We start from the raw sequence: 26,971 nt of genomic DNA on the forward strand, positions 1-26,971 counted from the left end.
AGGGGGAACTGTGAGCGGCGCGGGCTGACAGCGACCACCGCCTTCCTTCCCACCTGCCCCGCCAGACACCGGCGCCGGGCCTGCGCTACGCGGCCCCGCCACCATGAAGGCCATCGTCCAGCGGGTGGCCCAGGCCAGTGTCACAGGTCAGTGTGCCGCCACCGGGAGGGCTGGACGGGGTAAAAGGGGAAGGCGAGGGCGGGCGCCTCCCCCTTTTACCTCGTCCGGGCCTCCGTTCCCCACCTTCCTTGTTCGCCGGGGCCTCCACAGGTCCCTCAGCGTCTTCCCCACCTCTCCCTTCCAGTTTGTGTGGGCAGCGGCCTCTCCCTCCCTTTGTCTCACAGCAGGCGTGAGTGGGCGGTTGTCGTGTGTTCTTCCTCCCCCCTCCCGCCCACTCTTAATTTCCCTGCGTGGGTTTGGCGTGGGTTGGCTCGTTTGCTGACGGCGGTGCTGTGCCAGTCTCCTCCAGGCATTGCTGGTGTGTGTCGGCAGTGCAACTGCAGTCGCTTTCTTGCGTGGGTTGCATGTGCTGCCACTACCTTAGCAGTCCTTTTGCATTGCTTGCGTGTAGTAGCAGTGGCGTCCCCGTTGCCTTTGCTCGTGGTTTGCATGTGTTGGCTCTATAATGGGAGTTGCCTCGTTGCGTGGAGGCTGAAAAAAGTAGAAGTTGTTCAGCCTGGAGAAGAGAAGTATCCAGGGAGACATTATAGCGGCCTTCCAGTACCTGAAGGGGGCCTAGAGGAAAGTTTGTGAGGGACTTTTTAAAAGGGCATGGAGAAATAGTGCAGGAGGGAATGGCTTTAAACTGAAAGAAGGACGATTTAGGTTAGACGTTAAGAAGAAATTCTTCACTGTGAGGGTGGTGAGACACTGGCCCGTGTTGCCCAGGGAAGTTGTGGATGCCTCATCCCTGGAAGTGTTTCAGGGTCAGGTTCGACAGGACTTTGGGCAGTGTGGTCTGGTGGGGGGTGTCCCTGCGTAGTAAGGGGGGTTGATACTAGGTGATCTTTAAGGTCTCTTCCAACCCAAACCGTTCTTTGGTTCTGTGTCATGCATGCCTTGGCACTATTATCACAGTCACCTTCTTGCAATGCTTGCTTCTGTTTGCAGGGCTGACCCTGTTGCTGTTGCAATATGGCCCCTATGTGTCAGTGGAGCCATCTCAGTTGCCTCTTTCGCATGGCTTGCACGTGCTTGCACTGTGGTCACAGCTGACTCTTTGCTTGTGTGTGTTGGCAGTGCAGTTGTTACCACCTTCTCATATGGCTTGAAAAAATTTGCGCTATAATCAGAGTTGCCTCCGTGTGTTGCCTTGTGCGCAGTGGCAGTACTATCCCACTTGCCTTCTCGTATGGCTTTAATTCATCGACATTACCATCACAGTCTGCTTTTTGAATTGCAAGTGTGTTGGCTGTGCAGCATGACTTGTCTTTTCACATTGTTTGCATGTGTCTGCAGTGCTGTCCCAGCTGCCACCATGCATTGCTTACATGGGTCAAAGAAATCACTGATAGCCCCGGTGCTTGCTTAACTTCCGGTAGGAATGGTGTGTCCTGCTGCTATGTCCCTGTTATTGCTCTGGTGAAACAGTGTTCAAGATGGTCCCAAATTCCCAAGTTTACATGTGAAGTACTAAGCGTGTCTGCTGTGGAGCCCAATGTCAGTGTGGTGTGCAGCAGGATGGCCTGTGTGTAAAATAAACAGCTTCTGGTGGTGTGTGGCTGGTAAGCACTGGGAGAGCATGCCTATGAAAAAGTAAGGAGCACAGTTTTTGTGCACAGCTGGTACTGTGAGTGCAGCAGAGATCAGACCCTGACAGAACTGCTATTGTGGCTGACTTGTTGCCTGGGTATTAATGAGTTTGAGATATCTCTGTGTACGGGAAATAGTGCTCTGCTGGCACATCTAACCAGATGATAAATTTGTGGGCTGATCATACCCAGATCAGATGGAAGTTCTTCAGGTAAGTTTTTCCCCTGATTTGCTTCTGTCCATGGGAAGTAGTGCAGCTCTAACCACTGGCCCACAGACACAAGCCTTCAGCTTTCACTGGAGGCCTGCTCTCCTTTCATTTTACAGGATGTTTGGTGCTTTTTTTTCCTCCTAGGTACCTGAGCCTGGATGCAGTTTTAACAGCTGGGTGGCTGGTGCTTAACTCAGTTTTAAGACCTCATTTAGATCTTGCTATAGTCATTGCAAGCTCAACCATATTAAGATAATTTAAATTAAGATAAAGTAGTTAAATTAGGATAATTTAAAGTATTAGGAAAACATAGTGGATCTATGGTCATTATATTTTATTATCAATGTCAAAAAAGAGGTTGTGCTCCTGACTAGGAAGGCAGAATTTGCAGGTTGTTTGAAGTCATGTTTCAAAAGATCCGTGACTATAACAAATAGAAATCACCTTTTTATAACTAATGCAAAGTATGTGGGGAGTAGTGGACTAGAGAAATTGAGCACACTTACTGTGAATATGGTGGATAATTTTTACAAGCACTGGAGTGAATTCTGCCACCTTTTTGTAAGTAGTGCTGCTTAAATTGTAGTAAAAAAATCTTCACACAGTGTTTTTAAATTACGGAGTAAGCATCTTCAGCTAGTCCCTCACAAGTGAGTTGTGATGTTTGGGAGACTTTTGAAGAGGGCTTTTATGTGATCTTTACTCTCTAACAAACTTATGACAAAGTGTTTAGAATGTTTTCTTTAGTGGTTGTACTGTTGCTATCTCAAGTCAATACTAACCTGTGTCATAAAACAAGACAGTGTGCTTAGCCTTACTTTTCTTTTCCCCTCCTTCCCCAGTGGGTGGTGAACAAATAAGTTCAATAGGACGAGGCCTCTGTGTGCTGCTGGGCATTTCTTTAGAAGATACACAAAGAGAGCTGGAGCACATGTAAGTCAGATATTTCCTTTTGTCTTGTACTCACTTATTTGTGTGTTTCTAACACTGAATTGGTGATATTTATGCAGTAGCCAAACAAACAGGACACTCCTGTTGGGAAACTCAGATTTGTCTATGGGGTCCTTGTCAGTTTTTCTCTTGAGTAAGTGTTTCTTAGAGTTTTCTTTTTATGTTCCATTAAGAAAAGTATGTTGCCATTCCATGTCTATGTTGTTTGGGTTTTTTTTCTAATCAAGAACAGACTCAAAAAAGAAGAATACATATGTTGGGTTTTTCTTATGTCCCTTTTTAAATGTCAGTCTTTTTCTCTGTATGAGTTTACCAGGAAGGACTCCATCCTTCAAGGATGGGATGTATCAGAAACCTCAAAGTCATTTTAGCTTGCACATAAGAAGTTTTGTTCTTCCAAAAGGCTGGATAGTCTCATAAATTATTTTCTTTAACAGTTAATCAGTTTTGGCAGTCTGGAGGGCTGGCTCTTGCCATCTATTCTGTCAGTAAAAAATATTATGATTCAGTCAGCAAAAACATGTAAAAGGGTTCTTTGGGGGCTTCTTCTGTGTCCTTTGAACTGTTCATTGTAGTAGGGCTGACCTCGTCTCTTAGGAAGGCAAATAAGAAACAGGTAATAGAGCAAGTGATCTCAAGAAGAGGAAGAGCTCAAGCAGTAAAAAGACTGTAAATGAGAGTGAAAAGAACCCTTAGCAGATGCAGAAGAGAGTAGAGAACAGGGACCCCTACTACCAGTGACCAGACATCTCACAGAAACATGTGAAACTTGTGGAGAATTACAGTAAAGCCAAAGATACTTTTTCATTGTGACATGCTCCATTGGTTTGCCTTACTGTTTGCCTCTTCAGTGTGTGACATTTGCTGTATTGTTGTTGTCATTCCTACCTTGATAAACACAAGAGATGCTTCTGAATATTTCAGGTGTGTGATCCATAGCAGCTATGCCCTCAGCACTAGATTCTTAAGTTGACTGACACAGGAAAGGCAGGAAGCCAGCATCTGTTAAAAAAACAAGTGAAAGAAATCAGCTTAACCAGGCTCTTCAAGTCCTATTAGAGGAAACTTTAGTAATTCTGTAGATGAACTAACAGACATTGTTAAAGCACAGCAGTGACCATGATTTAAGGCTATGTGCTGGGGCCTTCCATATCTTTTAAGCATCTGCTTCATTCAAGAGTCAGCTCTGTTTGTCTTTGACATGCACAAATTGGCAAGGATGTTTTTTGGGACTGTGCCTCAGAGGGGCTGGGCTAGAATAACCTTTAAAGGTCCCTTTCCATACAAACTTTTCTATGATTCTATTCTGTGGTCATAACAGTCTCAGCATTATTTTATACTAGCTGCCTTGCCACAGGTACAATGTAAAATCTCTGGCTGATGACTGCAGTTGAAATGCTTTGCACTTGATATGCTCCCTTGCTTATAGATACTGTAGACTTGTAGAAGCTAAGAGAAGAAACCGAAGACAGGAGAGTGGCATGTATGCAGTCTTGGTATCAGTCCAACCAGAGGCTGGATCGCAAGTCTGCCTGCGATTTCAGGATCCCTTTGTGAAAGTTTCTCGGTCCTCTCTCGGTATTCGAACCAGCTAGTTCCGCCCCCTAGCACCGAATGTTGTCCCTAACAAAAGTGTAAAGAAGGCTCGGTCGGTCACCGCTTTGCTGCCACCTGTAGTTCTGCACTCTTGCCTGCCTTCCTGCTCTCATCCTGACAAAAAGTGCTGGCTTGGGGGTGAGTGGGTTTGGGAAGAGTGCTAGGAGGTGACAAAGCTGGAGGAATATACGAGTCATGTTTGGCAGCAACCATAGATTAGGATGCTCTCATTTTATACTGAGTGTGATTTCCCAGTATGGTGGGAGGATTAAAATTCCCAAAGCTATTCACATGTTAAATAATGTTGTGACACATAAATTCAGATAGCAGACAGAAAGCTGTCTTACTTCATATGCCATCCTTATACCTCTTTGTAACTTGCAATTATTCTGTCCTGATCTCATGCTCTGTAAAATGATGATGTTAATTAATGGTCTGTTAATGCTACGTATGTGTGTAAGGGCTTTCTTTGTCATGGCTCTCCCTAATGTGATGAGATTCCTGTTCTAGGAAGGAAGGGATGAATGTACATCTGCCTTCCTTTTCTTCATCCCGCATGGTAGGCATTAACCTGCATGTTGTTGATCCTGCATGGCACAATTTAGGAGTTTTCTTTTTCTTAGGGTTCGAAAGATCTTGAACTTGCGAGTATTTGAAGATGAAAGTGGGAAGCACTGGTCCAAAAGTGTGATGGATAAACAGTATGAAGTGTTGTGTGTGAGCCAATTTACTCTACAGTGCATCCTGAAAGGAAACAAGCCTGACTACCACATGGCAATGCCCACAGAGCAGGCGGAGTGTTTTTATAACGACTTCCTAGAGCAGCTCAGAAAAGCCTACAAGCCAGAGCTTATTAAAGGTAAGGGCAAAAGGTTGGTAAAGTCCTTGATGTAACCCATGAACCTTGTTTGTATCTGCTCTTTCCTGATTGTTTTCTCTTTATTCTGCGATTTTCTGTCTGTGTTGCAAAGGAGCTGTCCTTACATATGTCACGGTTTAACACTGGCCCGGCAATTAAACCGAGTAACAGAAGCTCTCTAATAATCTCTCTCTCCCCCCTGATAAGAAAGGAGAGAGAATAAGGGAGAGAGACTTATGGGTTGGAAACTAAACTACACAACTTTAATGAAACAGTAATGATAAATAGGAAAAATTACTAAATATATACAAATATACAAGAAGAGGGATACCACATTCCTCCCCCCTTTCCCCCAGTAACTCTCAGGTCACCACCGACGCTGCAGGGCAGCTCTGGGAAAGTCCAGGCTGGACTCCTGGAGTCGGCAGCAGTTGGGAACTGGAGGCAGGAACACACAGATATGGGCTGGCACGGATCAGGACCATAGGCAGACGAACAGACGGGATCCTTCCAGGATGCTGAGTGAAGGAAGGGAAGCAGGAAAGGCAGGAAAGGGCAGGCAGCCAGAAGCTGGAAATCAGGAAATCTGGCTTGGCCCTCGTGATCCCTCAAATTTATACTGAGTATGACGTATATGGGATGGAATACTCTGTTTGGTCAATTCTGGCATCTATCTTGTCTGTTCCTCCCCAAAGGAGGGATGCAGATGGGACCTCTTTATGTTTTCCTCAGAGCTGAGCAGTGTCCTTGGCTCTGCACACCAGTCTCTAGCAGTAACTGTAAACATCAAGTGTTATCAGTCCTAGAAACACACACTGTCTGAGAAACTTGCTGTTAATTTCAGCAAGTGCAACTACTTACAAGAGACTTAGCTAAAAGCAAAAGTACAAGACAGAAAATCACCTTTATCCTGGCCCAAACCAGGACAACATAGCAGTAGGTGAGGGGATATTAAGGTATTTTGACAAGCAGCCTTGTCAGTCACTCCAGTTTTCCTCTAGCCAAGGTGTTTCCTGGAATCCTTCTGGAATAGCTTCACTTGTAGGTGTAGATGTCTTGTATTGTTATTGGCTGTGCAGCATGAACAATGACAGCATAACCCGGAGAGGCTGCAGCCATGAGAACAAGCTCTGAGGTCAGGTTCTCTCAAAGGCTGGATGTTTTGTGCTGTGTAGCTAAGTCTAACTAACCCAGGAGGAACATTTTTTCTGGGGCATATGTGGTTAGACTTGAAGGTGTCATCAATGTGTAATGGACAGCATAGACCTGTTTAGTTCTGTATTCTGTTAAAATTCTCCTGATGACAGTGGGAGGTGTAATGTGCTACTTGAAAACAGCATTTGATTTAGACTCTTCTTATTTCCATGCAACAGTTTTCTCTTTACCAGAAAATTCCTAACTTCCCTTTGTGTTTATGCACTTTCCACCCTTAATCAGCTTTTATGTTTGCCTTGTGGCCATTTTCATATTATTACTTGTTTTTCTGATACACTTACTCAGAAGACAATGGTCAACCTTACTTTCCTTATGAGCAAAGAAATGAGAAAAAGGCAGAAAATTGGTATCTGAGGAAAGATTTAGAGGCTAATCTCCGTCTTGACTGTAGATGGAGTTAATTATCCCACTGCTTTCCAAGGAGAGACAGTGAAATGCACACATAAAATATCCATCTTGTGTCAGCTTCCCAGTAGCTTCCTTTGTTCTTCCAATCATTTTTTGATGGCAAGGAAGGTATTTCTGATACCTCTTCCCAGCATCTCTTTCAGTCTGTAACACAGAAAACTTCTGTTCTAATGAATTCAAAGTATCTTTATCTTTTGTGAGTTGTGACTAAATTCTTGTGCTTCTGAAACTGGTAACAGAACTTCCTTGAAAGTCAGTGGGAATAAGATTTGTTCTGGTTAAGGTCTGATTGAGTTGTATGTACCCTTAGGTCCTGGTAAAAATCAAGTATGGACTTTATTCTTTCACTTAAATAAAGTGTGGATATCTCTGTATATCCACATCTCTGTCCTTAGATTTTGGAAAGTTATTTATTTATATTTTGATAACAGATTTTTTTAACCTCTCTTTTCAGTGAATAACACTGGCATGAATATCTACCATTGTTGAAGTGCTCATATTTTTGACACCTGTTTCCCAGTGCTTCCTGTAAAAAGCTTTCACTTTACACATTTTTTGTTTTCATGCTGAAAACATAGATTTAGAAACCCAAGAGTGACTGCTTGTGCTGTTGTGGCAGATAACACATGCATCTGAAACTTCTATCAGCAGTGGAACCACCTGTTAATTTATAATTTTGCTTTCTTTTTAGAGCTGCTGGTCCATGTTGTGCTGCACCCAAGTCTATTAGATTCTTATGATGGAATTTTCTGTTGTGCCAACTGCTTTGACAGTGTTTTTTTGCTTGCTTGCTTGCTTGTTTTATCAATTTATTTTTGCGTGTGCAAAGTTTCTGAAGCTTAGCAGTTTCATGTATAGCAGGCTACCTCTGGTTGCATCAGCAGAATGAGGTGGCTTGGAACACAGACTTTACACACTGGAAGGTTGCCTGTCAGTCTGCTTGAGTGCAAGTGTAACCTTGTGGAACTGTAACGTGGGCTTTGATGTAGTGTGGTGTACAAACACCCTTGAGTTCAGCCCTGAAAAAGTCCTAAGGAAATCAGAACCTCACCTGCTGGTGGATGCTGCCCTACATGCTACTGTGTTACAAAGAGTGATGGGAGTAGCCTGAGGAGCACTGATGAAGGAGATGCTGGACAGGCTTAGTCCAGCTTAGTGTATCAGTGTGTGAGGCTTTACCTTCTGTCTTCAAAATCTGTGCTCAGGTATTTCCCCTACGCATACAGTTAAGCACACACACAGTTGTGGTTGTAGGGAGGTTAGAGTTTGATTCTCTGTATTGCTGTAGGTGCCCTTCCCTTTGATCTTACAAATTGCTTAATGCATTTTAGAGGAATAATTTAGTAATTTAAAGTGGAATTTGTGTAGCTAAATCAAAGACGGATCAAGAAATCTATTGCCTTATTGTATAACAGCCTTGTGTTTTCTTGTCCCTTTTTTTTGTTTTTTGTCAGTAGACCAGTTTGGTTGTTGCAAGTTGAGCTGCTATTTATGCCACTGATGTAGGTGCTGGTCAGGCAGCTCCTCTGTGTAGTATCTGGTCTGTCTGGAGCTTACCAGCTAGGAGCTCAGAATGGCAAATGTTCCCCAAAGAGAAACACAAACCATTCTTTCACACCCAGCACAGGGGGATTTTTGCCAGACAAAATCTTGGTGAAGGCTCAGAGCCTTAGCTCCTAGTTTAGCTCAGATTTCTTAAGACTGCAGATGGATGCCCATGTCTAGGAAAGAGGTTGTATCAGAAATCTTTGCTTGTCTTGCTTCAGTGCTTTCCTGTGAAATTCTTAATCACCTTGTTCTACTCCAAGGAGCAGAACTGGTGAATTTGCATCTCCTCTATTATGCAAGCCAGTATCAAAAAAACTAGGCCTACCAAGGATTCTGCTTATGTGTCAGGACCTTTGCACTCTTATCTTGAATACAGATTTAGTCTTCTGGGGCAGTAAGGATTAGCATGGCAGAGTGTGAAATATCTCACTCTCATAGCAGCAATATCCGAGTATATGCAAGAGTACTATTCCACAAGGAGGAGTTTAATTCAGATTAAGGTTTGGTGCAAGCTGGAAGCAGAATTAATCTCTCCCATTAGTTCCCTTTGTGAGCATCTTCACTTTGAAATAAGTGCTCTTATTCTGGAGCAAGAATACCTGCCTAGAGTTAGTTAGGAATAACTTTCCAAACAGACAATCTTAGAAGTACCTTCTGAGTAGAACCAGTGTGACGTTTCTAGGTCATGAGGTTTGAGATATGTCCCAAAATATTCTGAAAATAAATTGTCTCATTTTCACAGCTTTATGTCTCAGATGTGGCTTGTCTGTCTCACCTCAGATAAAGATCTTTGCTTCAGAGGAAGGCATGCATGCCAGCCTCTAAGGGTAAAGAAATTTAAAGAGATGAGTGTCCAACAGAATAAACTTGTCATTTTAATTACACTTGTAGGATGCTACTTCATTGCAGAGGATTTTGGAAAGAGGTGACTTGATCAGTAAGAAGTCTTCATGTGGGCAAGTTATTTACTACATATGGAGAGCTCTGTGGTATAAAAAGCAGGTAAAAAAAATAGTACTTCAGGGTAAGTTGCTGGGTGTCTCTCATGGACAATAGAAGGTCATGTGATAAATTTACCCAAAGTTTGTGGGGTGGCAAGCAATATGCAAGGAGTATGGATTCTTTCTCATTTTTTCCTTCTGACTGTAAAATAAAAATCAGTCCAAACAGACTCTTGGGGCAGAGAGATGGAAGAGATGATGTCTTCAGTTTCTTTATAGTCCTTTTCAGGAGAGGAATTTGTCTGCTTCAGAGTTTGAGGAGTTGCTTTCAAGGGCAGAACAATCAACTCCTTTGCAGTCTGTCTGCTTGAGTGTCACAGAGGTGATGTGTTCCATCAGTGTGTTCCTAGATAGATTCAAAATGCAGTGGTACCACAAATGTCAATCTGTAATAGGGGAGTCAGGCTTGTCTCTCCACTTACCTCTTCAGGAATGAATAACACACAAATTAAAAATGCCTTCTCTTTGTATGTATGAATTGCCATATCCTTGCATGTTTTTCAGGTACGCAGCCAAAATTGGGGAAGATTCTGCTGAGAAAGCATATCTTCCTAAGGAGGGATTAGGCATTAATTTAAGAAGCTGTGAAACTACACTTTAGGTTTCTGTTGTTCTTTCAGGCAACACCAGACTTGTGAAGCTCCAGAGAAAAAAGCTGTGTACATTGAGACCACTTCTTGAAAAGAGCTATGAGGGCAACTATAACCCTTTGGTTTTGTTGTATAATGGAGCTGCCAGCACAAAAATCCAGAAGTGCCCCATGAGGAAAGAGTATACTGTGCTGGTACTATAGTCCCTGACACTACTGGACACATCACTTTGTGATAAGGGAGGGTGACATCTGTTTCTGACATCAGTAGCTTGGAAAGCTTGAAGATGAGGGTGTGTAGTGGTCCACAAGACGTTTTGGGTAAAGACAACTAAATAGATTTTGAGATGTGTGAAGAAAGTCTCCCTCTGTTGGCTTTTTAAATTCTTTGAGAGAATTAGATTGCTGAGACTGAAACCTGCACTGCCTTTCATATTGTGGTGGTAGCAGGGTGCTGAGAGCCTTCCTCTCTTTGAGAGGAAGGTCTGGAAGTGAGAAGTTATAGAAAAAGGCAGCATTAGCAGACATTTCTGTTTTAAGTACTGATTCCACTAGCTCTAAATCTTACACTTCCTGCGCTGTGATATACCTTGATCTGCTGTGACTTTGGGTCAAAAGACTGGAAGTTTAAGTATGAGGAGAGTGGGACAGAGCTGTTACAGAAAGATGTCCCTTCGCAGAACTTCTTGTGCTGGAACAGGATAGGAAGTGCTTGTGGCATGGGAGTTCCTTGAGTGTTCTGGTAAAGGTGGGTGCTTATCTGACCACTTTCTCAACCTTGGGTTCATGATGTTTACAGGTTTTCTAAGGTGCATACATGTAGGGAAAAATGCAAAGCAGTCCTTTTCTGTGAGTATTGTAAGTAAAGGGTTGATGTCATGTAATATTTGAAATTTTGTGCTCCCTGTAATGAAGTATTTTATATGTATTGTTTTGTTAAATAAAGTTTCATTGTTTTTGACTGGTTTATGTGATCAGGGTATAGGTACATCTCTTTCCATATATATATATATGTTATATATGTAAATGTAGCAACTTTTAAGAGCAACAGCTCAGGTAGTTTCTGCTTGGTCTTCCTAAGGAAGCAATATAACCACTTATTAAGCATCTCAATGGATCCTTCTCTCATTGTCTGCATGAAGCTATAGAATCTTGGTTTATTGTGCTTGCCAGATGCAGAAACTCCTTCTTTGCAGAAGATAATTGTGTGAGATTCCTGCGCTGTACTCTGTGTTTCTTGTCAAAGGCACTCTTAACACATTTCGGTAGCTAGACTTCTGGTATGCACATACAGCTAACCAAAAGCACCAAACATTTTGCAAGCTTTTATTTTTCAGCTAAGTAACAGAGTCATTTATAGGCATCTCTGAAAATGTGTGTGTACGTGATTCACCAGTGAAAACATAAGCTGCTGGTATAGGGAAAAACTACCTGGGTTTTTTCTGCAGGTTCTCATCTATCATGGGTCTGGCAAAGGGATTGAAAACTGTGCTGGAAAATTATGATCACTAGTTTTTTGATAGCTCTGACAGCTTTTCTCAGTGGGACCCTTTACATGTTTCAGGTTCCTTCAAATTTGTAAAAATCTGAGAACAGGGTTTTGTTTTGTTTTTTAACTTGCTTTGTAATACTTTCATCTCAAATTTTCTGTTATTCAGAAATTTCTTCTGCATCATTTGCTAGCCTTTAGGGCGTACTGATCCTTTCCTGAAATACAATCAGCTTTGTGATGTCTCTGTTCAGCTAGTCAAGTCAGCTGCATCTTTTTAAAGCAGTAACTGTTGATGTGTCAGTAACTTCTGATGTGCCATTCGGAGTTTGTGTCTGAGGTTGGGACTACTGGAGGAACTGACTTAGTACTTTTTGGACCTGGGGTTGTGCAGCTGATATTTCTGTTGCTGTAACTGATTGGTCCAGGAACCTTTCACTTGCCTGCTGGACCACTGCCAGTGCTCTTGTGCAGTGTTGTAGTTTTTGGCCATGCCAGAGCTGCTGTCTGTAACTCGTGGGATGGCTTATGTCTTGCAGCCTTTGAAAAAGCATCTGGGCAGCAGATCGGTTGTGATAATGGCCCTTAAGTGTTGGACAGGACTGAACATGCCTTTTCTTTTTCCTTTTAAGCAAATACCAGCCTTCTGTCTGGCTTACACGATGTGACAGGGAAAAACTGAAAACTCTTCCAACGCTATTTGTCCCAAGTAACATGTTGGTGAAGAATCAGGACAGTTTGGTTTAACTTCTGTTCAGTCAGGGACATTGCATGCTGCTATGGTGTGGAAAGTAGCTATACAAAGTCTCATGTAAATATTCCCAAGTGGGTGGTTGCTTCACTTAGGATTGGGCCTGTGGCTCTCAGCATGTTCTTGATTACTGTCTGAGGTAGTACTGGAAGTAGTTTTGGCTGTGTTGCTGAGCAGGTTCCAGGCCTGCCTTCCCAGAAAGTGAGAATGTTTCAGTCTTTGGTCAGCTGCTGTCTGCTTGCTGCAGTACACATTTTTCTGTTCCATGCAATTGTATTGATATAGTAGTGTGTATTGATATGGTAACTCTCAACAACTACCTTAAATGAGGTTGTAAAAAGGTGAGGATCAATCTGTTCAATAAAGTTACAAGTGGTAAGACAAGAGGTAATGGCCTCAAGCTGCATCAAGGGAGGTTTAGATTGGGTGTTAAGAAGAGTCGTTGTTAAGGTCTTGTCAGTGTTAGGGTAATGCTTGAACTCAATGATCTTGAAGGTCTTTTCCAGCCAAGGTAATTCTGTGATTCTGTGTGCTCTTGTTGCTGTCCATACAGGAAGGTCTGGAAATGCTACTCAGGTGTGTGGGACAGAAGAAGAGAATATGTGGAACTGAGCAGTCAATAGGATCAGCCAGGGGTGGGGTGAGTTTGAGGAGTAGAAAGCTGGACTAGAAAAAATGGAGCAAGGAAGTCTGCACAAAGAAAAATGAGATGTGAGGAGAAAACAACATACAATGAGGTGTTTTTTGTAGCCTATACAGGATACAAAGGTCATAGGTCTGTTGTGATGGAAACTTCTCAAATGCTTACCAAAACTATGGTCTGTGCCTCAGCTGGTGTGATAATAAGATATTTCTGATTTCAAAAGTGTATTCCTGTGAAGTAGGCAGGGTTGAGGGAGCAGATACTGTCTCTTTTTTTCCCCTTTTGCCAAACTCTGTCAAAGGACAGCCTAGACTGCAAACAAGATTGTAGAAATTGCTGTAGAAGATTGGGACTGAGCTACACACCAGTGTCCCCTACCCTAGAGTGTTCAATGTCAAATGCATCAGAGTAGTCCTTGGGTGTTTTTATCTTTTACTTATACATAAGAATTTTTCAAACCATCAACTGTTTAGCTGGACTAGATCCCTGGGCTTAGTTGTTACATCCTTTAGAATTTTGTCTTCTGCCTGTGAGAACTATCCTGCCTATCCTGAACTGTGAGCACCTTGATTATCCGTAGACATGGATTATTTTGTGGACTTTTCTGTACTTCGTTACCTATTCTTATCTCTGAATATCAGACCACATAACTGGATGCACAAAGACTGTTTCTTTCTTAGCAGCTTTCTGCAGTTTGTTATTTGGCTGTCCTTTTATGTACCTTTTTTTTGTCTTTTTAGCACATTTTTAAACATTTTGGTCTGTGTTATCCTTCCAAAAGCCCTTAGCATTTGTTGTCTCTTCCATTTTCAGATGGCAAGTTTGGTGCCTACATGCAGGTACACATCCAAAATGATGGTCCTGTAACAATAGAACTGGAGTCCCCAGCTGCCACTGTTGACCCTAAACAGGTGAGCAAGCCACAAGATCTGCCTGGAAAGGATGTATGTACAGGCTGTGCCACCTCTGTGGATTTGTGACGTTCCTGTTATGAAGCAGTACAGCTTTCCTTAAGCATGAGGGCCTCATGCTTCCTGTGCAGCCTCTCACCTGTTGACAGCTGGCTGCTGCTAAAGGTCATGTATGTGTGAGGTAAAGAGCTGTTTACAGTTTATTCTTGCCCTTCGTTGAAGCTGCTGTTTAATCATGACTCGTTAGCTATGTTTTTAATGTGTCTGGACCCCCCTTTTAAAAAAAATCGTTTCTTGACATTTAGGAGCTTTTGCAAGTAGATGGCTGGATGGAGTTTAAGAGCTGCTTTTTTGTCAGGAACAAGAGAACAGCAAATTTAAGTCCTGAATTTAAGCCTGGAGTGGAGAGGAGAGTCAGCTCTGCTGAGCAACAGCACAAGCTATGCTGAAAACCAAATGCAGTGAGGAGGTTTTCTCATCCTCTAAACACAACAATGACCTACTTTCCAGGATGAGAAGGGGGAGGGATTGTTATTACCTACCAGATGTGCTTCAGCAAGGCCACATCAACTCTATTAAGTATTCACTTAACCTTGTTAAAATTGTTACTGCAGTTTATAAGGGCATGAGGGAAGAACCAGAGTACTACAAACCTGTTAATCTAACCTGGGTACTTGGAAAAACTTGGAGAAGATTATACTGGGTGCTACTGAAAGTCACTTAAAGGACAATGCAGTCATCAGGCACAGACAACACCGTTTCACAATGGGTGAAATCCTGTCTAACTGATTTCATATCATGGTATGATAAGGTCACCTGCCTAGTAGATGGAGGGAAGGAGATGGATGTAGCTTTTCTGGATTTTAGTAAGGCTTTTGATACTGTTCCTCACAGCATCCTCAGACATGATGTCCAGATGCTGGATGAGGAGGTTCACATTGATCTTCAGCCAGGTGTTCACCCAGCACAGAGCTCAAAGAGTTGTAGTGAATGGGGCTACATCTGGCTGGCAATGAGTCAGTGGTGTTTTTCCTCAAGTCCTAATTCTAGGACCAGTTCTGTTCAATACAACTATCAGTGGTCTGGATGCTGGAGTTGAATGCACCATTAGCAAGTTTGCTGATAATACTGAACTGGGAGTTGCTGTTGATTCCCTTGAAAGACAAGGGGCCTTGCAGAGGAATCTGAATAGACTGCAGCATTGGACGATGATTAGCAGGATGAAATGTAACAAGAACAAATGCCAGGTTCTGCACCGGGGATGAACTAACACTGCACACAAGTATAGCTTGGGAAAGGAGTGGCTGGAGAGCAGCCTTGCAGAAAGGGATCGGAGGGTGCTGGTTGGTACCAGACTCAGTGAGTCAGCTCTGTGCTCTGGAAGCCAAGAGGGCAAACCACATCCTGGTGTGCATCGAACACAGCATGACAAAAGAGGTGATTATCCTGCTGTAATCAGTGTTGGTGTGGCCTCACCTCAAGCACTGTGTGCAGTTCTGGGTCCCACAGTTAAAGCACGATGTGAAGTTCTGGGTCCTTGAATGCATCCAAAGGAGGGCAACAAAACTGAGGAAAGTGCTGGAAGGAATGTCATAGAATCATAGAATTGTTTTGCTTTGGAACAGACCTTTAAGAACAAGTCCAGACATTAACCCAGCACTGCTAAGTCTACCAGTAAGCCATGTCCCTAAGTACCACATCTGCATATGCACCATTTCACAGGGCAGCCTGTTCCAGTGCCTGACAGCCCTTTCCTGTGTCATAAAAGGAGCAGCTAAGGATTTTGGGTTTGTCTAGTTTGGAAAAAAAGGAAGCTGAGGTGTGACCTCATTGCTCTGCACAGGTTCTAGAGGAGGAGAGTTGGAGAGGGCGATGCTGAGCTCTTCTCCCTGGTGTCCAGTGGTAGGATGCAGGGAGATGGTTCAAAGCTGGCAAAGGAGGTATAAGACTTGACATAAGGAGACATTACTGAGGGAGTGGCCAAATACTCTTAACAGATTTCCTAGAGAGTTGGTCAATACCCCAAGCCTATTTAAGAAGCATTTGTACAGTGCCTTTAACAGTATGGTTTAATGGAGCTATTACGTTCTGTTCTGTTCCGTTCTAGCTGTAGTTTATCCTGTGTAATCCCACCAAATTACCTGACCAGCAACATTACCAAATTACCAGTTGACCAGCAAGATAAAATTACTTTGATTCTGTCCTTGAGTCACCATCTGACCATCGCTCTGCTGAATTGAAAGTCAGATATTTTGGCTTTTCAGCCAAGCCCTAGTAAGCAGGGGAAGCTGCTACACTGCAGGTTTTTTTTAACTCTTTAGTTCCATTGTCATTGTGTTAATAGTAAGCACAAGAATTGAAAGTATGAAGTAAATCAGAAGATTCTTACACCAGCAGTAGTTAGTTATTGCTGGGCATTTTCTGAACACTTGTGATTATTTTGATATTTGGACATGTGAATGGAATAATAGAAAAAGAAAAATTAGCTGGCATTAAATTGAGCTCCTAAAATGCCTTTTTGGTAAGTCTGATATGCAAGAAATTTTGCGTGAAAGGAAAAAATAAAACCAAGATTAGAAAATGGATAAGAAATATGGAACAGAACAGCATAAAATGGAAGATGGTTTAATTTTGAAAGCATTGTGGATAATTGTGAAATTCAGATTGGTAATATTCTGTGTATTTTTATTTCTCTTGCTACGGGGAATGGTATGGCTGCTTCAGTATTGAATGCATGTATACCAATTAGACTCTGAACTGACCTCTGTGGGTCCATTTGTTCCATTACTGTCCACGAATAAACTACATTTTAATTTAAACCATATTTTAGAACCAGACACTATAGGGGGAGGGGTAAGAAGAATGAAAGCATCAGAGAAGATCTTTGTTAGTAAACCTGTCCGTATCTGTACTGTAAAGCAGCATATACACACTTCAGTGATATGAGCCATAAACAGTAATAATAGTTTATTATTATTGTGGAAATGTGTTTTGAATGAGAGAGGAACTTCTCATGACTGATATTTAAGGAGACTATAGAAAATGGATTATAGAAAATTTATTAAATAAATTCCACATAAATATTCTATTATTTGTGCCTTAAACTTCTTGTAATGGTGTAGCCAAAAGTGATTGCTGAATGTGGAGAAAACCCAAATCTGGTATTTTAAGTTTTCTATCCCTTTTCATGTAGAACAATTTCATGTAATGTAGCTGGAAGTGTTTTCAATTCCTCAAGTGTAATGTTGCTTCAGCTTGCATTTTCATTTGAGGAAGAGCTGAGGACTGTATTGGAACAATCCATTTGTACTGTGTGATCAGTAGCACAGTCCTTGTCACAGTCCTGCCAGATCTTTTGTGGAATTAAACTAGGATAAATCTCTGTGAGGGCCTCCATCTGTAGTGAATGGATTTTTTCCCATTGTGTTTGATTTTTTTTTTTTTTTTGGTCACCTACTTTTTCTTCCCACGTGAATGTGTGCACTGTTCTGAAAAATAAACTACAGTCCTTTCCTTAACCTCGTCAGCTGAGATTTCTTTTCTCAATCCTGTGTTGCCAGTGTTGAAGTTTCTTTTCTTCCAGCTGCACCATTTTTTGTGCTTACTTTGAAGAAACAAATCATTTAACAAGTTAATTTTTTTTGTACTAAAAGTTTTGGTGAAGAAAATGAAGCAAAGGGAGCTCAGCTCTTTATGTATATCACTGGTCATAAAGAGTGCTTGAGGAAAATGAGTTGAGAAGCCATGCAGCTGATAAGCTGCTTGGGTAGGGAATTTTTCCAAGCCTGAGCAGTGAGTTGGACCAGGCTAACTGATGAAGGGCTGGTAGCACTTTTCTTTCCTTAGGCTTTGGGCCAATATAGAGTAACTTCATTGTGTGCTGCTCATGTTTCTTCCAGGAACTAAACTAAGTATATAATTCCTTGCATGATAGGATTCCTTGGCCAGAAGGGTTGTGTCCTCTTCTCAAAGAGAAGAAAGCTCCTAATAACCTTCTGTCATAAGTCTAAGGTACAGATGTGTGGATAAGAAAATGAATAAGTGAGATGATCTTCCTTAACAAATGGGGATGACTTCCCTTCTTCTCTCATGACCTTTCCACTAATTTATTTGTGCAGTAGACCTCTTCTCCGATAATAATTTTATCTCAATGATATAATATAATCTATTCTGTGGTATTAGTAGTAAATGATACTATTGTTAACAGCTAGATTTGTAATGGCCTATGGCAGTTTGAAGTATTGGTTTCTTCCTGAAACGTAACCTGTCCTTAAAGTTGTTGTGATTTTTATTATTTTTTATTGTTTCTGATTTGAAATTGTCACAGCTTTGGTACACCACTACTGAAATTTAAAACATACCCCTGCAGATTTTATTGTGGTTTGAGGTTCCAGAAACATGAACACTGCCACTGATTTTCAAGTAGATTGCTAACAAATAATTCTCGTGGTGTCATTGACTTCTTCCAGGTGTTATTCATGGCTTTTGCAAAAGTTAAAGGCTGTCTCTGAGTAGCAATCAGCCTCTGTACACACTGATCACAGAGGAAAAGGTAAACGAAGGATATGTTTCTGTATTGAAGAAGGCAGAACTTCAGGGAAGGCTGATATTCTGAATTTGCATTTTGTATGTGGGAAATTAACTTTGGCAAAGCAAACAGCCTGGAAAATTATTAGCATTTTTAGTGGAGTAATTGGTGTGCCTGTGTATTTTTCTATAGCACATTGATTGCAAAAGTGATGTGGCATAGTATTAGGGCTGACATAATGGCAGACATTTCTGCCTTGTTGAAACCTTTTAGAATGCAGTCTAGGTTTTGACTGTAATTACTCAATTTTTAGAATTTTGCATCTATGGTGTACTGTTAAATTGCAGCAGGATAGAATTTGTCAAAGAAGCTGTCAACCCAAATGTAAATATTGACCTTTTCCAAACTATTACTCTGTATGTTGGTCAGTATGTTGGGGATGAAACAGTGTCCACATAGTTTGAGATTTTTAGTTCATTGGTAGTGTCTCAGTAGTGTAAAACATCTGTATTACAATGGGAGAAAAGTTGCCTTCTGTGGACTGGAGGACTCTTGCATTTTTGTGTGTGACCACAGAGGAGATGCTCTTAAACACTTGAGATATTTTAGGACTTTTCTGACTTATTGCATGCTTCAGAAATTCAGCAGTTGGGTCAGACCAGGTATTGATCACCAAAGCAGATTTTGACTTCTAGCGAGGGGGAAAGAAGGACTTCTTCTGAACAGCCAGTTGGTTTGTGGGTTTTGGTTCTGGCCAAAGTCATAGCACAAAGTGATTCCAGGATACTGTGTCTTGACATAAAAGGATTGACACTTACAGGTCTATGTGATTTTTCCATGAGAATTTTCAGACTTAGCTACTCCTATTACATCTGTAATTAGGACTGCCCTGATGGACTGAGAGGTACTGATTCTAATCCTGTGCACAAATCTTTACCTATATGCAGCATGTCCTACACAGGATGTCCAGTCTTGTGTTACAAACATGAACGTTTCTGTGCTGGTGCAGATGTAGCAGCTCCATACACACTGCTGACCAGCCCAGTGTTACATCTTGGGCAGACACAGTACATTTACCATAAGGCAGTGCTGCTCCTGCTGTAAGATGCTTATACTTTGAATACTTAGGAGGCTTCCAAGATGTCTCAGAAAAGTAAGAATTTTGGGTTTTAGATGTAAAGCTGAATTAGACACATTGTACAAGTGCACTGTCTCCACAGCTAGCCAACAAACATGGTAAGGCAGTAACCACAAACAGCTCATTATGTTTCTGCAGGTGAGATGATGAGTGTAGAACACATTCTGTGCTTCTGTAAAAGCATTAAAGGTATGTTTCATTGAACCTCGTGTGTCTGAAGTTTTAATCACTATAATACCAAACAGTTAATTGTAATTTTTTTCATCTTCCTGGCAGGTCTTTTGCATACTCCTATAGCACATCCTTCTGAATTACTTCAGTGCCTTATAGTCACAGAAATATGTGATACTTATGTAATATGTAATATTACACGAGTAATGTAATACTCATATGAGATATGTAATACTTTTGTTGCCTGCGTAATAATGAGACTGTATTTTGAGGACAAAAAAATGCATTTTAATATATATCTGAACTTCAGTTCATGGACCAATCACGATGTATTCATGGATTGAAAAGTATGCATATGCGTGCTTATATCCATAGATACACACAAATCTGATCTATTTCATTATTATTTGAGTTTTAGGTGGTTGAAAGAGTTAATAATTAACTTTACCTTTAATCTGTTTTGCTTTGTTTTGTCTTTTTAAAGTGAATCCTGTTCATATGGGACATGGATAAATACAGCTTATCAAATTACCCTCTCGCCTCATCTAAATGAACTTTTTGTTAATTTTCTTTGAGCTGGGTGAATACTGCTGTCAGATCATGACAACCTGGTAGTTCTAAATATTCCAAGGTTACTCCTGCTTCTGTTCTTTCTCTGTTAGAAATGTTGGTCTGTGAGGAAGAGATGTAGTTGAGTAATTGTAAGTAGAAGTTTGGGTTTGCTGCAGAGCCATGTCTGAAGATGGATCTGGATTTATTTCTGTTTATCAGCTGATTTGTTTGCCCTCTGCACTACATTGTTCTCAAACTTCTTACAGAACTAGTTTACTTACGAGGTCTTTCTTGATAAATACACATCACAACTTTGGAGACCATCTGTTGCATACTGTTTACTCAAGGATGTGAGCCGCTGCTCCTGTTTCTACAGACAATACAGTCCCTTGGTACATCAGACTGTATGCATGCATCTGTATTTATAAAACTATATATTACTGTCTGTACTTCAGAAGTCTTAGTGAGCATGCTATTTGCCCCGTAGATGGGGGGAGAATGACCACTATAGGCATGTTTGAAATGGTGATATCATATGATATCATATATCAAGCCATTTCCTCCTCTATATGTAAATTATATATAAACAAATATATAGGCTGGATGTGGATTCTGTGTTGCAGAACCCAAGGTTCACAGTGTGAATACACTACTGTTTTTCATGCTTTGAAAATCCAGGGCTAGCTTTGTATGTTTAGCTCACAGCCTTCTCTAAGGTAAAGGTGACTCAATTTAAATTATCAGTGTCACGTGTCTTAGGCTTTTTCTTCTTTTGAGTAATAGGAGAGACTTGCTGGAAAATAAGGGTATCATGTCATTCAGTTATCATGTTTACAGGAACAATGACATTTCATGGAGTAGCAAGTTACAGGACTATGAGGTAATGGAAATTTTTTTCAGCATCATTATTGTTGAGTCACTGCTAGGAGCCTCAATGCTGTAGTAAACAGAAGTGGTACAGCTTGCTACAGCTGTTTGTAGGTTTGTTGCAGCAGGTTTGGCTGTGGCTCAGTGAAGGGGGTAACTTTGCAATTACTGACTGCAAGGTTGAAGGCTGGTGAGGAATGATGGATATGCTCACATAGTTATTTAAATGCATAAAAATTTGTATTCTGAAACCTGTGTTTTTGGGTCTCTGCAGCCTGCAGCTAATGTAGTGTGCCTGCCCTCTTCTGGTACATTTTTCTACCATGAAGGTCACTGAACCTCTAATTCTGATTTTAGCAGCTTAGTAACCCCTGTACTGTTTTGAAAAATAAAATCCAGCTGCATAGACACCATGAGAGTACTGTTAATTAAAACTGAGTACCTTTAATACTAGGGGTTCACAAACTTTTGTTTCCCTTTCTACAGATGCACTCTTTTTCTTGATTACCTTTAACGTTCATGTGTTCTGTATATGGGCTTCTTGGCAGACAAGTAACATGCATGTTTTCATAAATAGGAATTAAAATACTGCCTGTATCATGCCTGACACTTTTGTTACATCTTTGCATGTGACTTGAGGACTGGATCCTGTTAGATTTGTCACACTCTGTCATTTGACATAGTAAAAATAAACTATTTTTAGTTTTTAAATAGCCAGCTAAGAATATTCTGTGTTAGGCTAAAAGTCCATATCTGTAGGTGTTCAACAAGGATGTATATGTGGGTTAAGGTACAAGGGGATGCTGTGCATCCTCCCAAGGCTCTGCAGTCTGTGCTCTTAGCACTTCTTTGTATGTGTCTTCCAAGAGCCCATCTAATTCTTAATTGATACACATTTTATTTTATTCTCTGAAGATTTCACCTCAGAACAGATTTTCTGGCCACAAAATTACAATTTATGACTTTTTCTGGGGGAAATTGTGAATGCACTAGAGAAAATCAGTACATTACAGAAATTACCTAAATGGATAAACTGCACAAAGCATAGTTGCTTTAAATAGCTATCAATATGTAGTGTCCTCAAAACTTGCTGCAGCCTGCACCTCCGAAAAATGGGAAAGAGATGTAGAAGTGACAGCTATGTGCAACTTAGTGTGACTCTTGGTAGCACTGACAGAATTTTAACTGAGAGGTGGCAAGGCAGTGCTGATCTGAAATGGTTATTCTATATCCTAGGTGATGCTAAGGGTCATTTATCTCTTTTTCTAGATAAAGAACAAAATACATTTATTATGGTGTGCTGAGTGACCAAACATAGAATACAAGTGTTGTTAGGAACTTTGAAACTACAAAACGGCCACTCGAGACCCAAAACAGACGGGGACTTTGGTGGAATGGGTCTCTCCATTTTGGTTCTTTTGTCTTAATCTTTTCCATTTACAGATTGTGTTGGGTGGACAAGGAACCCTGGAAAGTGGAGAGCAGTCCTTTGGCTATGTGCACAGCTCTTACACTCAGGGGGTGGTCATGTTAGTGTACGAAGATAATTCACTGTCTTCTCCAAGTTTCTGAAAATCTAAGCCTTGATATTTTTTTCCTTCTGTTTTATTTATGTATGTATTGGTCTTGAGAAACTGAATTTCAAGTTTTATACAAATGCTCACATTTACGATTTTTCAGAAATAGTCTTCTGAAATTTATTTTATTCCATGAAGTGTTTTCTCACTCTCCTTCCTTTGTAAATAGCTGACAAAACTTGAAAAACAGCAACAAAGAAAAGAGAAGACCAGAACCAAGGTACCCTCTGAGTCAAGTAGAGAAAGAAATCCTCCCCGTAGCAAGGATGACCCCAGCGCAAGCAGTGGAGCAGAAGGAGATGTGTCTTCGGAAAGAGAGCCTTAGGTCATCTAAAACAGGTCTCAGGTAAAACTGTATGCCCTGGCTCGCTGGTCTCTAATCCTGAGTGTTTCATTGAAGCAGCAGATGCAGAGAGTTGCATTAGAAGTGATGAAAGGTGGAATTCTGATAATCTTGCTGGCTGGTAACCTCTGCTTCTGTCTGCAGTCTTGCGCACTATAATGTGGAAGTGGATGAAAACCTTTTCCCAGCTGTGTGCTTGGCTGGAGGTGTCTATGTGTGAGTCTGGTCCAACACAACTGTTTCCACAATGACCTCAGGAGATCTAAAATTTTGGTCTTAAAAAGCAGCAGTGACTTAACTCAAAATTGTGCTTTGGATTCTTCAGAGCAGAGATAGATGGCTGAGTTTATTTCTCTGTCTTTACCTAGCACACAGGTCACACTGAAATAGCCCCTGCCATTTGTAATACCCAGATAACACAGTCCACAGCAATGGAAGTGGGAAATATTTCAGAAGTTAGAGACAGAGCAGAAGTGCAACTTGGTATCATGGTTCCTACTCCTTCGTCTTCAGGTTGTTCTTTCTCTGGAGAACTTGATAACAGGCTATTTTATTTATCTTTGCCATCTAATGAGAATGCAAGGCCAGGCATTAAGGGCCAGACTTGCTGCTTGAATACAGAATGGGAGCTGCGATTTCCTGTCCCTTTGTGTTCTTGACCTGCAGGACATGCCTGGACATGAGTGAATGGAATTAGACTGAATATAGACCCCGAATCCTTTATCATGGATTACCTAGATATGTAGTTATGTATTTATCACACTTGTTCAGTCAGTTTTAAGTCTGGAGGACACAGCTTTTATTGCCTTCTTTCCCCTCCTCACCTTCCCACTTTGCCCCCTCTGGCTCCCCGCAAATTCTTGATTTTGAACTTTCAAGCATGTCTAAGATCACAAGAAAGTATTATTTCCCTCATCTGCACACTGAAGCCCTGAGCTGGCTCTGCAGTTTAATTATTAACAGCTTTGCCAAGTTAAGGTCTAACCTTTCTCTCATTTTCCTGTCTCTAGGATTCAGTCTGGCTTGTGATTTATAGAATTCAGTATCATGGTTTGCTCAGAAAGTGGCTTTTTTTTATTTATTTTTTTTTTAATCCATTGATTTCCCTGGTGATCAGACGTTGGGGGATTATTTATGTTTTATAGAAGTTTGTATTATCTATTGGTACTATACACAAATGAATTTGCATAATGCATTGAATAGGTTTCTGGAAATAGGCTATTTTGGTTTGGATTGAATTGGAAAATGAATCAAGCTTTCAAGTCCAAAGCCTCTTTTTTTTTTTTTTTTTTTTTTTTTTTTTCTGGCCTCATGGAGAGAAATTTCATGACTAGTGTGAAGTGGTTCTGTTCATTAATTGGATTGAAGTCAAAAGTGGATTGTCACACAACAGCTGGAATCACGCAAGTTCTGGTCTCCAGCTTTATGCTCTATGCACCTTCCTTTTTTAATACTGGAGATGAGCAGGCACATTGGGAAGAAGAATCTGTTCTTAGAAAATGGAGTGGGAGTGTACCATTTGTTATTAATTGTTGACCTTGCTGTTATGCCACAGTGATACAAAGTTTTCCCCTCATTTCTGGGTTGTGTGAACATTTTAGACAGCCTGAGTTGGTAGGGATTCCAGAGCGCTATAGTCAGTCTGACCTTTTCAACAGCACTTGAGATTTAGATAGCTGAACATTTCTAAAATGTGATACACTGATAACCTAGCATTAATTTTCATGCTCTGACAGTAAGTAAAGATACTTTTTTCTATGGGATTTGAAGGAATCATTCTCTGTTTTGACTCACAGTAATATTCCTGTTTCTTTGTTTTCCACAGTTTCTCATACAAAAGCTACACTGGATTCCTGAAGAGAGACCCAATGGACATTCACCTCAGCACCACTCTTCAATAACTTTGGAAAAAAATGGAAAATGGAAAATCAGAACTAAGACATTAGAAACTTGTATTATTCTGTATCAAAACAACCAAAGCAATGCTATCAGATTTAGTTGTTAATGTGTAGTATCAGTAGTAAAAAGGACTTGTAACATTTTTGTGTATGTGTTTTCACATGACTTATGAATAAAGGGTGACTGTAGGCAGACTGTAGGAGAACATTCATTATCAGTCCATAAGCTCCATTTCAAGAATAAATCAGGTTTTTTCCTTAAACTTAACACTTGAATTCTGAAAATTACCCAAGCAGGCTTGTATTTTGATTATCACTCTGTGGTGTCATGTGGTACCTGTTTCCATGGCAGCATGTAGATCTGTGTATATTTTGGTGTATTGTTCAGCTGCTGTGTAACACCAAATTGGACAGTCCAGTCTTTCTGCATGGATTAAGTCATTAAAAGGGAAGATCAGCTGCTAGTTGTTAATCATGTGGAACACATCTGTCTTGTAAACTTTTTTAAAAGCAGAAAAGACTTTATTAAACAAATGATGCTAGCTGAGTGCCTGTTGGTGTTTGTGTATTGCATTCCCTCAGATATAGGCATGTCAGTAACACTGACTGACACGGAGGAAAAGTAAGCCAAGAAGGACCTACTAATGTCACCTCTCCTTTGGAAGTTTAGAAGTCAGGTTGCTGTCCTGAAATCTTTGCTTTTTCCAACACATCTAAGTCCTTTAGGTACTTTTATAGTGGCTATCAAAATGCCACAGCAGCTGCTCCACATACTGAATCATGTGCCTGCTGACATTTCTGTTAGATTCATCGGAGGCAGTACAGTATCTGAAAGCTGACAGTGGATGACATGAGTGGAGAGGCAGCTGCAAAACTGCTCTCCTGTGGATGTTAAAGCTGAGGAAGTTTCAAGGGAAATGGAAACCTGCGGATAGTTACACCTTTGGCTTCTTTCAGAGGTGGTGGCAATACCTTCTAGATAGGATATTCTTCAGGCGTGCCTTGGCCTTGTGGTCTTCACTAGCCATCTGCCACAGTCACCATAAGATCCAGGGTGCTTACTGTGTGATTGTAACCTGATTATAGGGCTAACTCACCAATGATAGTTGTGCTTAGCCCAAAGGTATGTATTTACAGTGCTGCAGAGGGTGCAACCACTGTGTTGTTTTGTTTTAAACTCTTCCCCTGTAAGTTTTTGCTTGTGAGCTACTTGTAGCAGTAAAGTTATCAGCCAAAACAATACAGGAGAGTTTCTGTACTTGATATGGCTTTTTAAAATAAGTTAAGCTTAAGTAAGGTTTTGGCAAGCCACACATTTAGCTAGCATCTAAACAAGAATGGTGAGAAGCCAGGAGAGGTTGAAATGTTATGCTTAGTCTTGCCTTTAATAATTACATAATTTTTCATGAGGCAATTTAATATGCAGTTTAGTTTGCCTGAAGTCACAACTCTGGCACAAGCAGTGCTTTTTCACCTTCAGGTATATGGGTTGTGCCTTATCCTTTCAGAGTCTCCCTCATTTGGGCCCACAGCCTGATAAGCTGTTGTCAGATTATTGCTTAATTGGCTGCGAAGGACAAATAGTGTCAGGAAGACAGCAGAGTGCAAACTTCTCAGGCCTTGATGTGGCTCAGACCTACCTCATCTAGTGTGAATGACCTGCTTGCTCCATCATGTTTGAAATACTGTACTCTACTTTTCAACTTGTTCTGAAGAAAGCCCAATGGCCTCTTTGCACCCTGAAAGGTAATTTGGTATAAGCTAAACTACAAAGAATAATTAGGGTTGAAAAGAAGTATCATAAATATGATGCCTAAGGGGAGGCAAGAGGTAATAAAGCAACTGATTCAAAGACCCTGCAATGTGTGATCTCCAGCTGAATGCTGCCTGCCTTTGGGTTAAAGTCCTGCAGGCAGAACTTTGAGAGTGGACATTTTGGGGAGTGCCCCCAGATCAAATGTGCTTTTACTATT

The 26,971-nt window shown here is 41.0% G+C and overlaps 1 protein-coding gene across 2 annotated transcripts; it reads left to right on the top strand.

Moving 5' to 3' along the window:
* On the top strand, nucleotides 1-25,540 carry DTD1 (D-aminoacyl-tRNA deacylase 1). 2 transcript variants are annotated; one of them, XM_071739787.1, is made up of 6 exons: nucleotides 1-146; nucleotides 2,806-2,896; nucleotides 5,134-5,369; nucleotides 13,827-13,924; nucleotides 22,927-23,103; nucleotides 24,926-25,540. In XM_071739787.1, the coding sequence occupies exons 1-5, from the start codon at nucleotides 104-106 to the stop codon at nucleotides 23,080-23,082; spliced, it is 624 nt and encodes a 207-aa protein (XP_071595888.1). In that variant the 5' UTR covers nucleotides 1-103; the 3' UTR covers nucleotides 23,083-23,103; nucleotides 24,926-25,540. The 2 variants fall into 2 exon arrangements, with proteins under 2 accessions (XP_071595888.1, XP_071595889.1); XM_071739788.1 differs by having other exon boundaries at nucleotides 22,927-23,096.
* The last annotated feature ends 1,431 nt before the right edge of the window (nucleotides 25,541-26,971 follow it).

This window comes from Heliangelus exortis, chromosome 3 (genome assembly GCF_036169615.1).
Source record: "Heliangelus exortis chromosome 3, bHelExo1.hap1, whole genome shotgun sequence".
In the NCBI taxonomy this organism is placed as follows: domain Eukaryota; kingdom Metazoa; phylum Chordata; class Aves; order Apodiformes; family Trochilidae; genus Heliangelus; species Heliangelus exortis.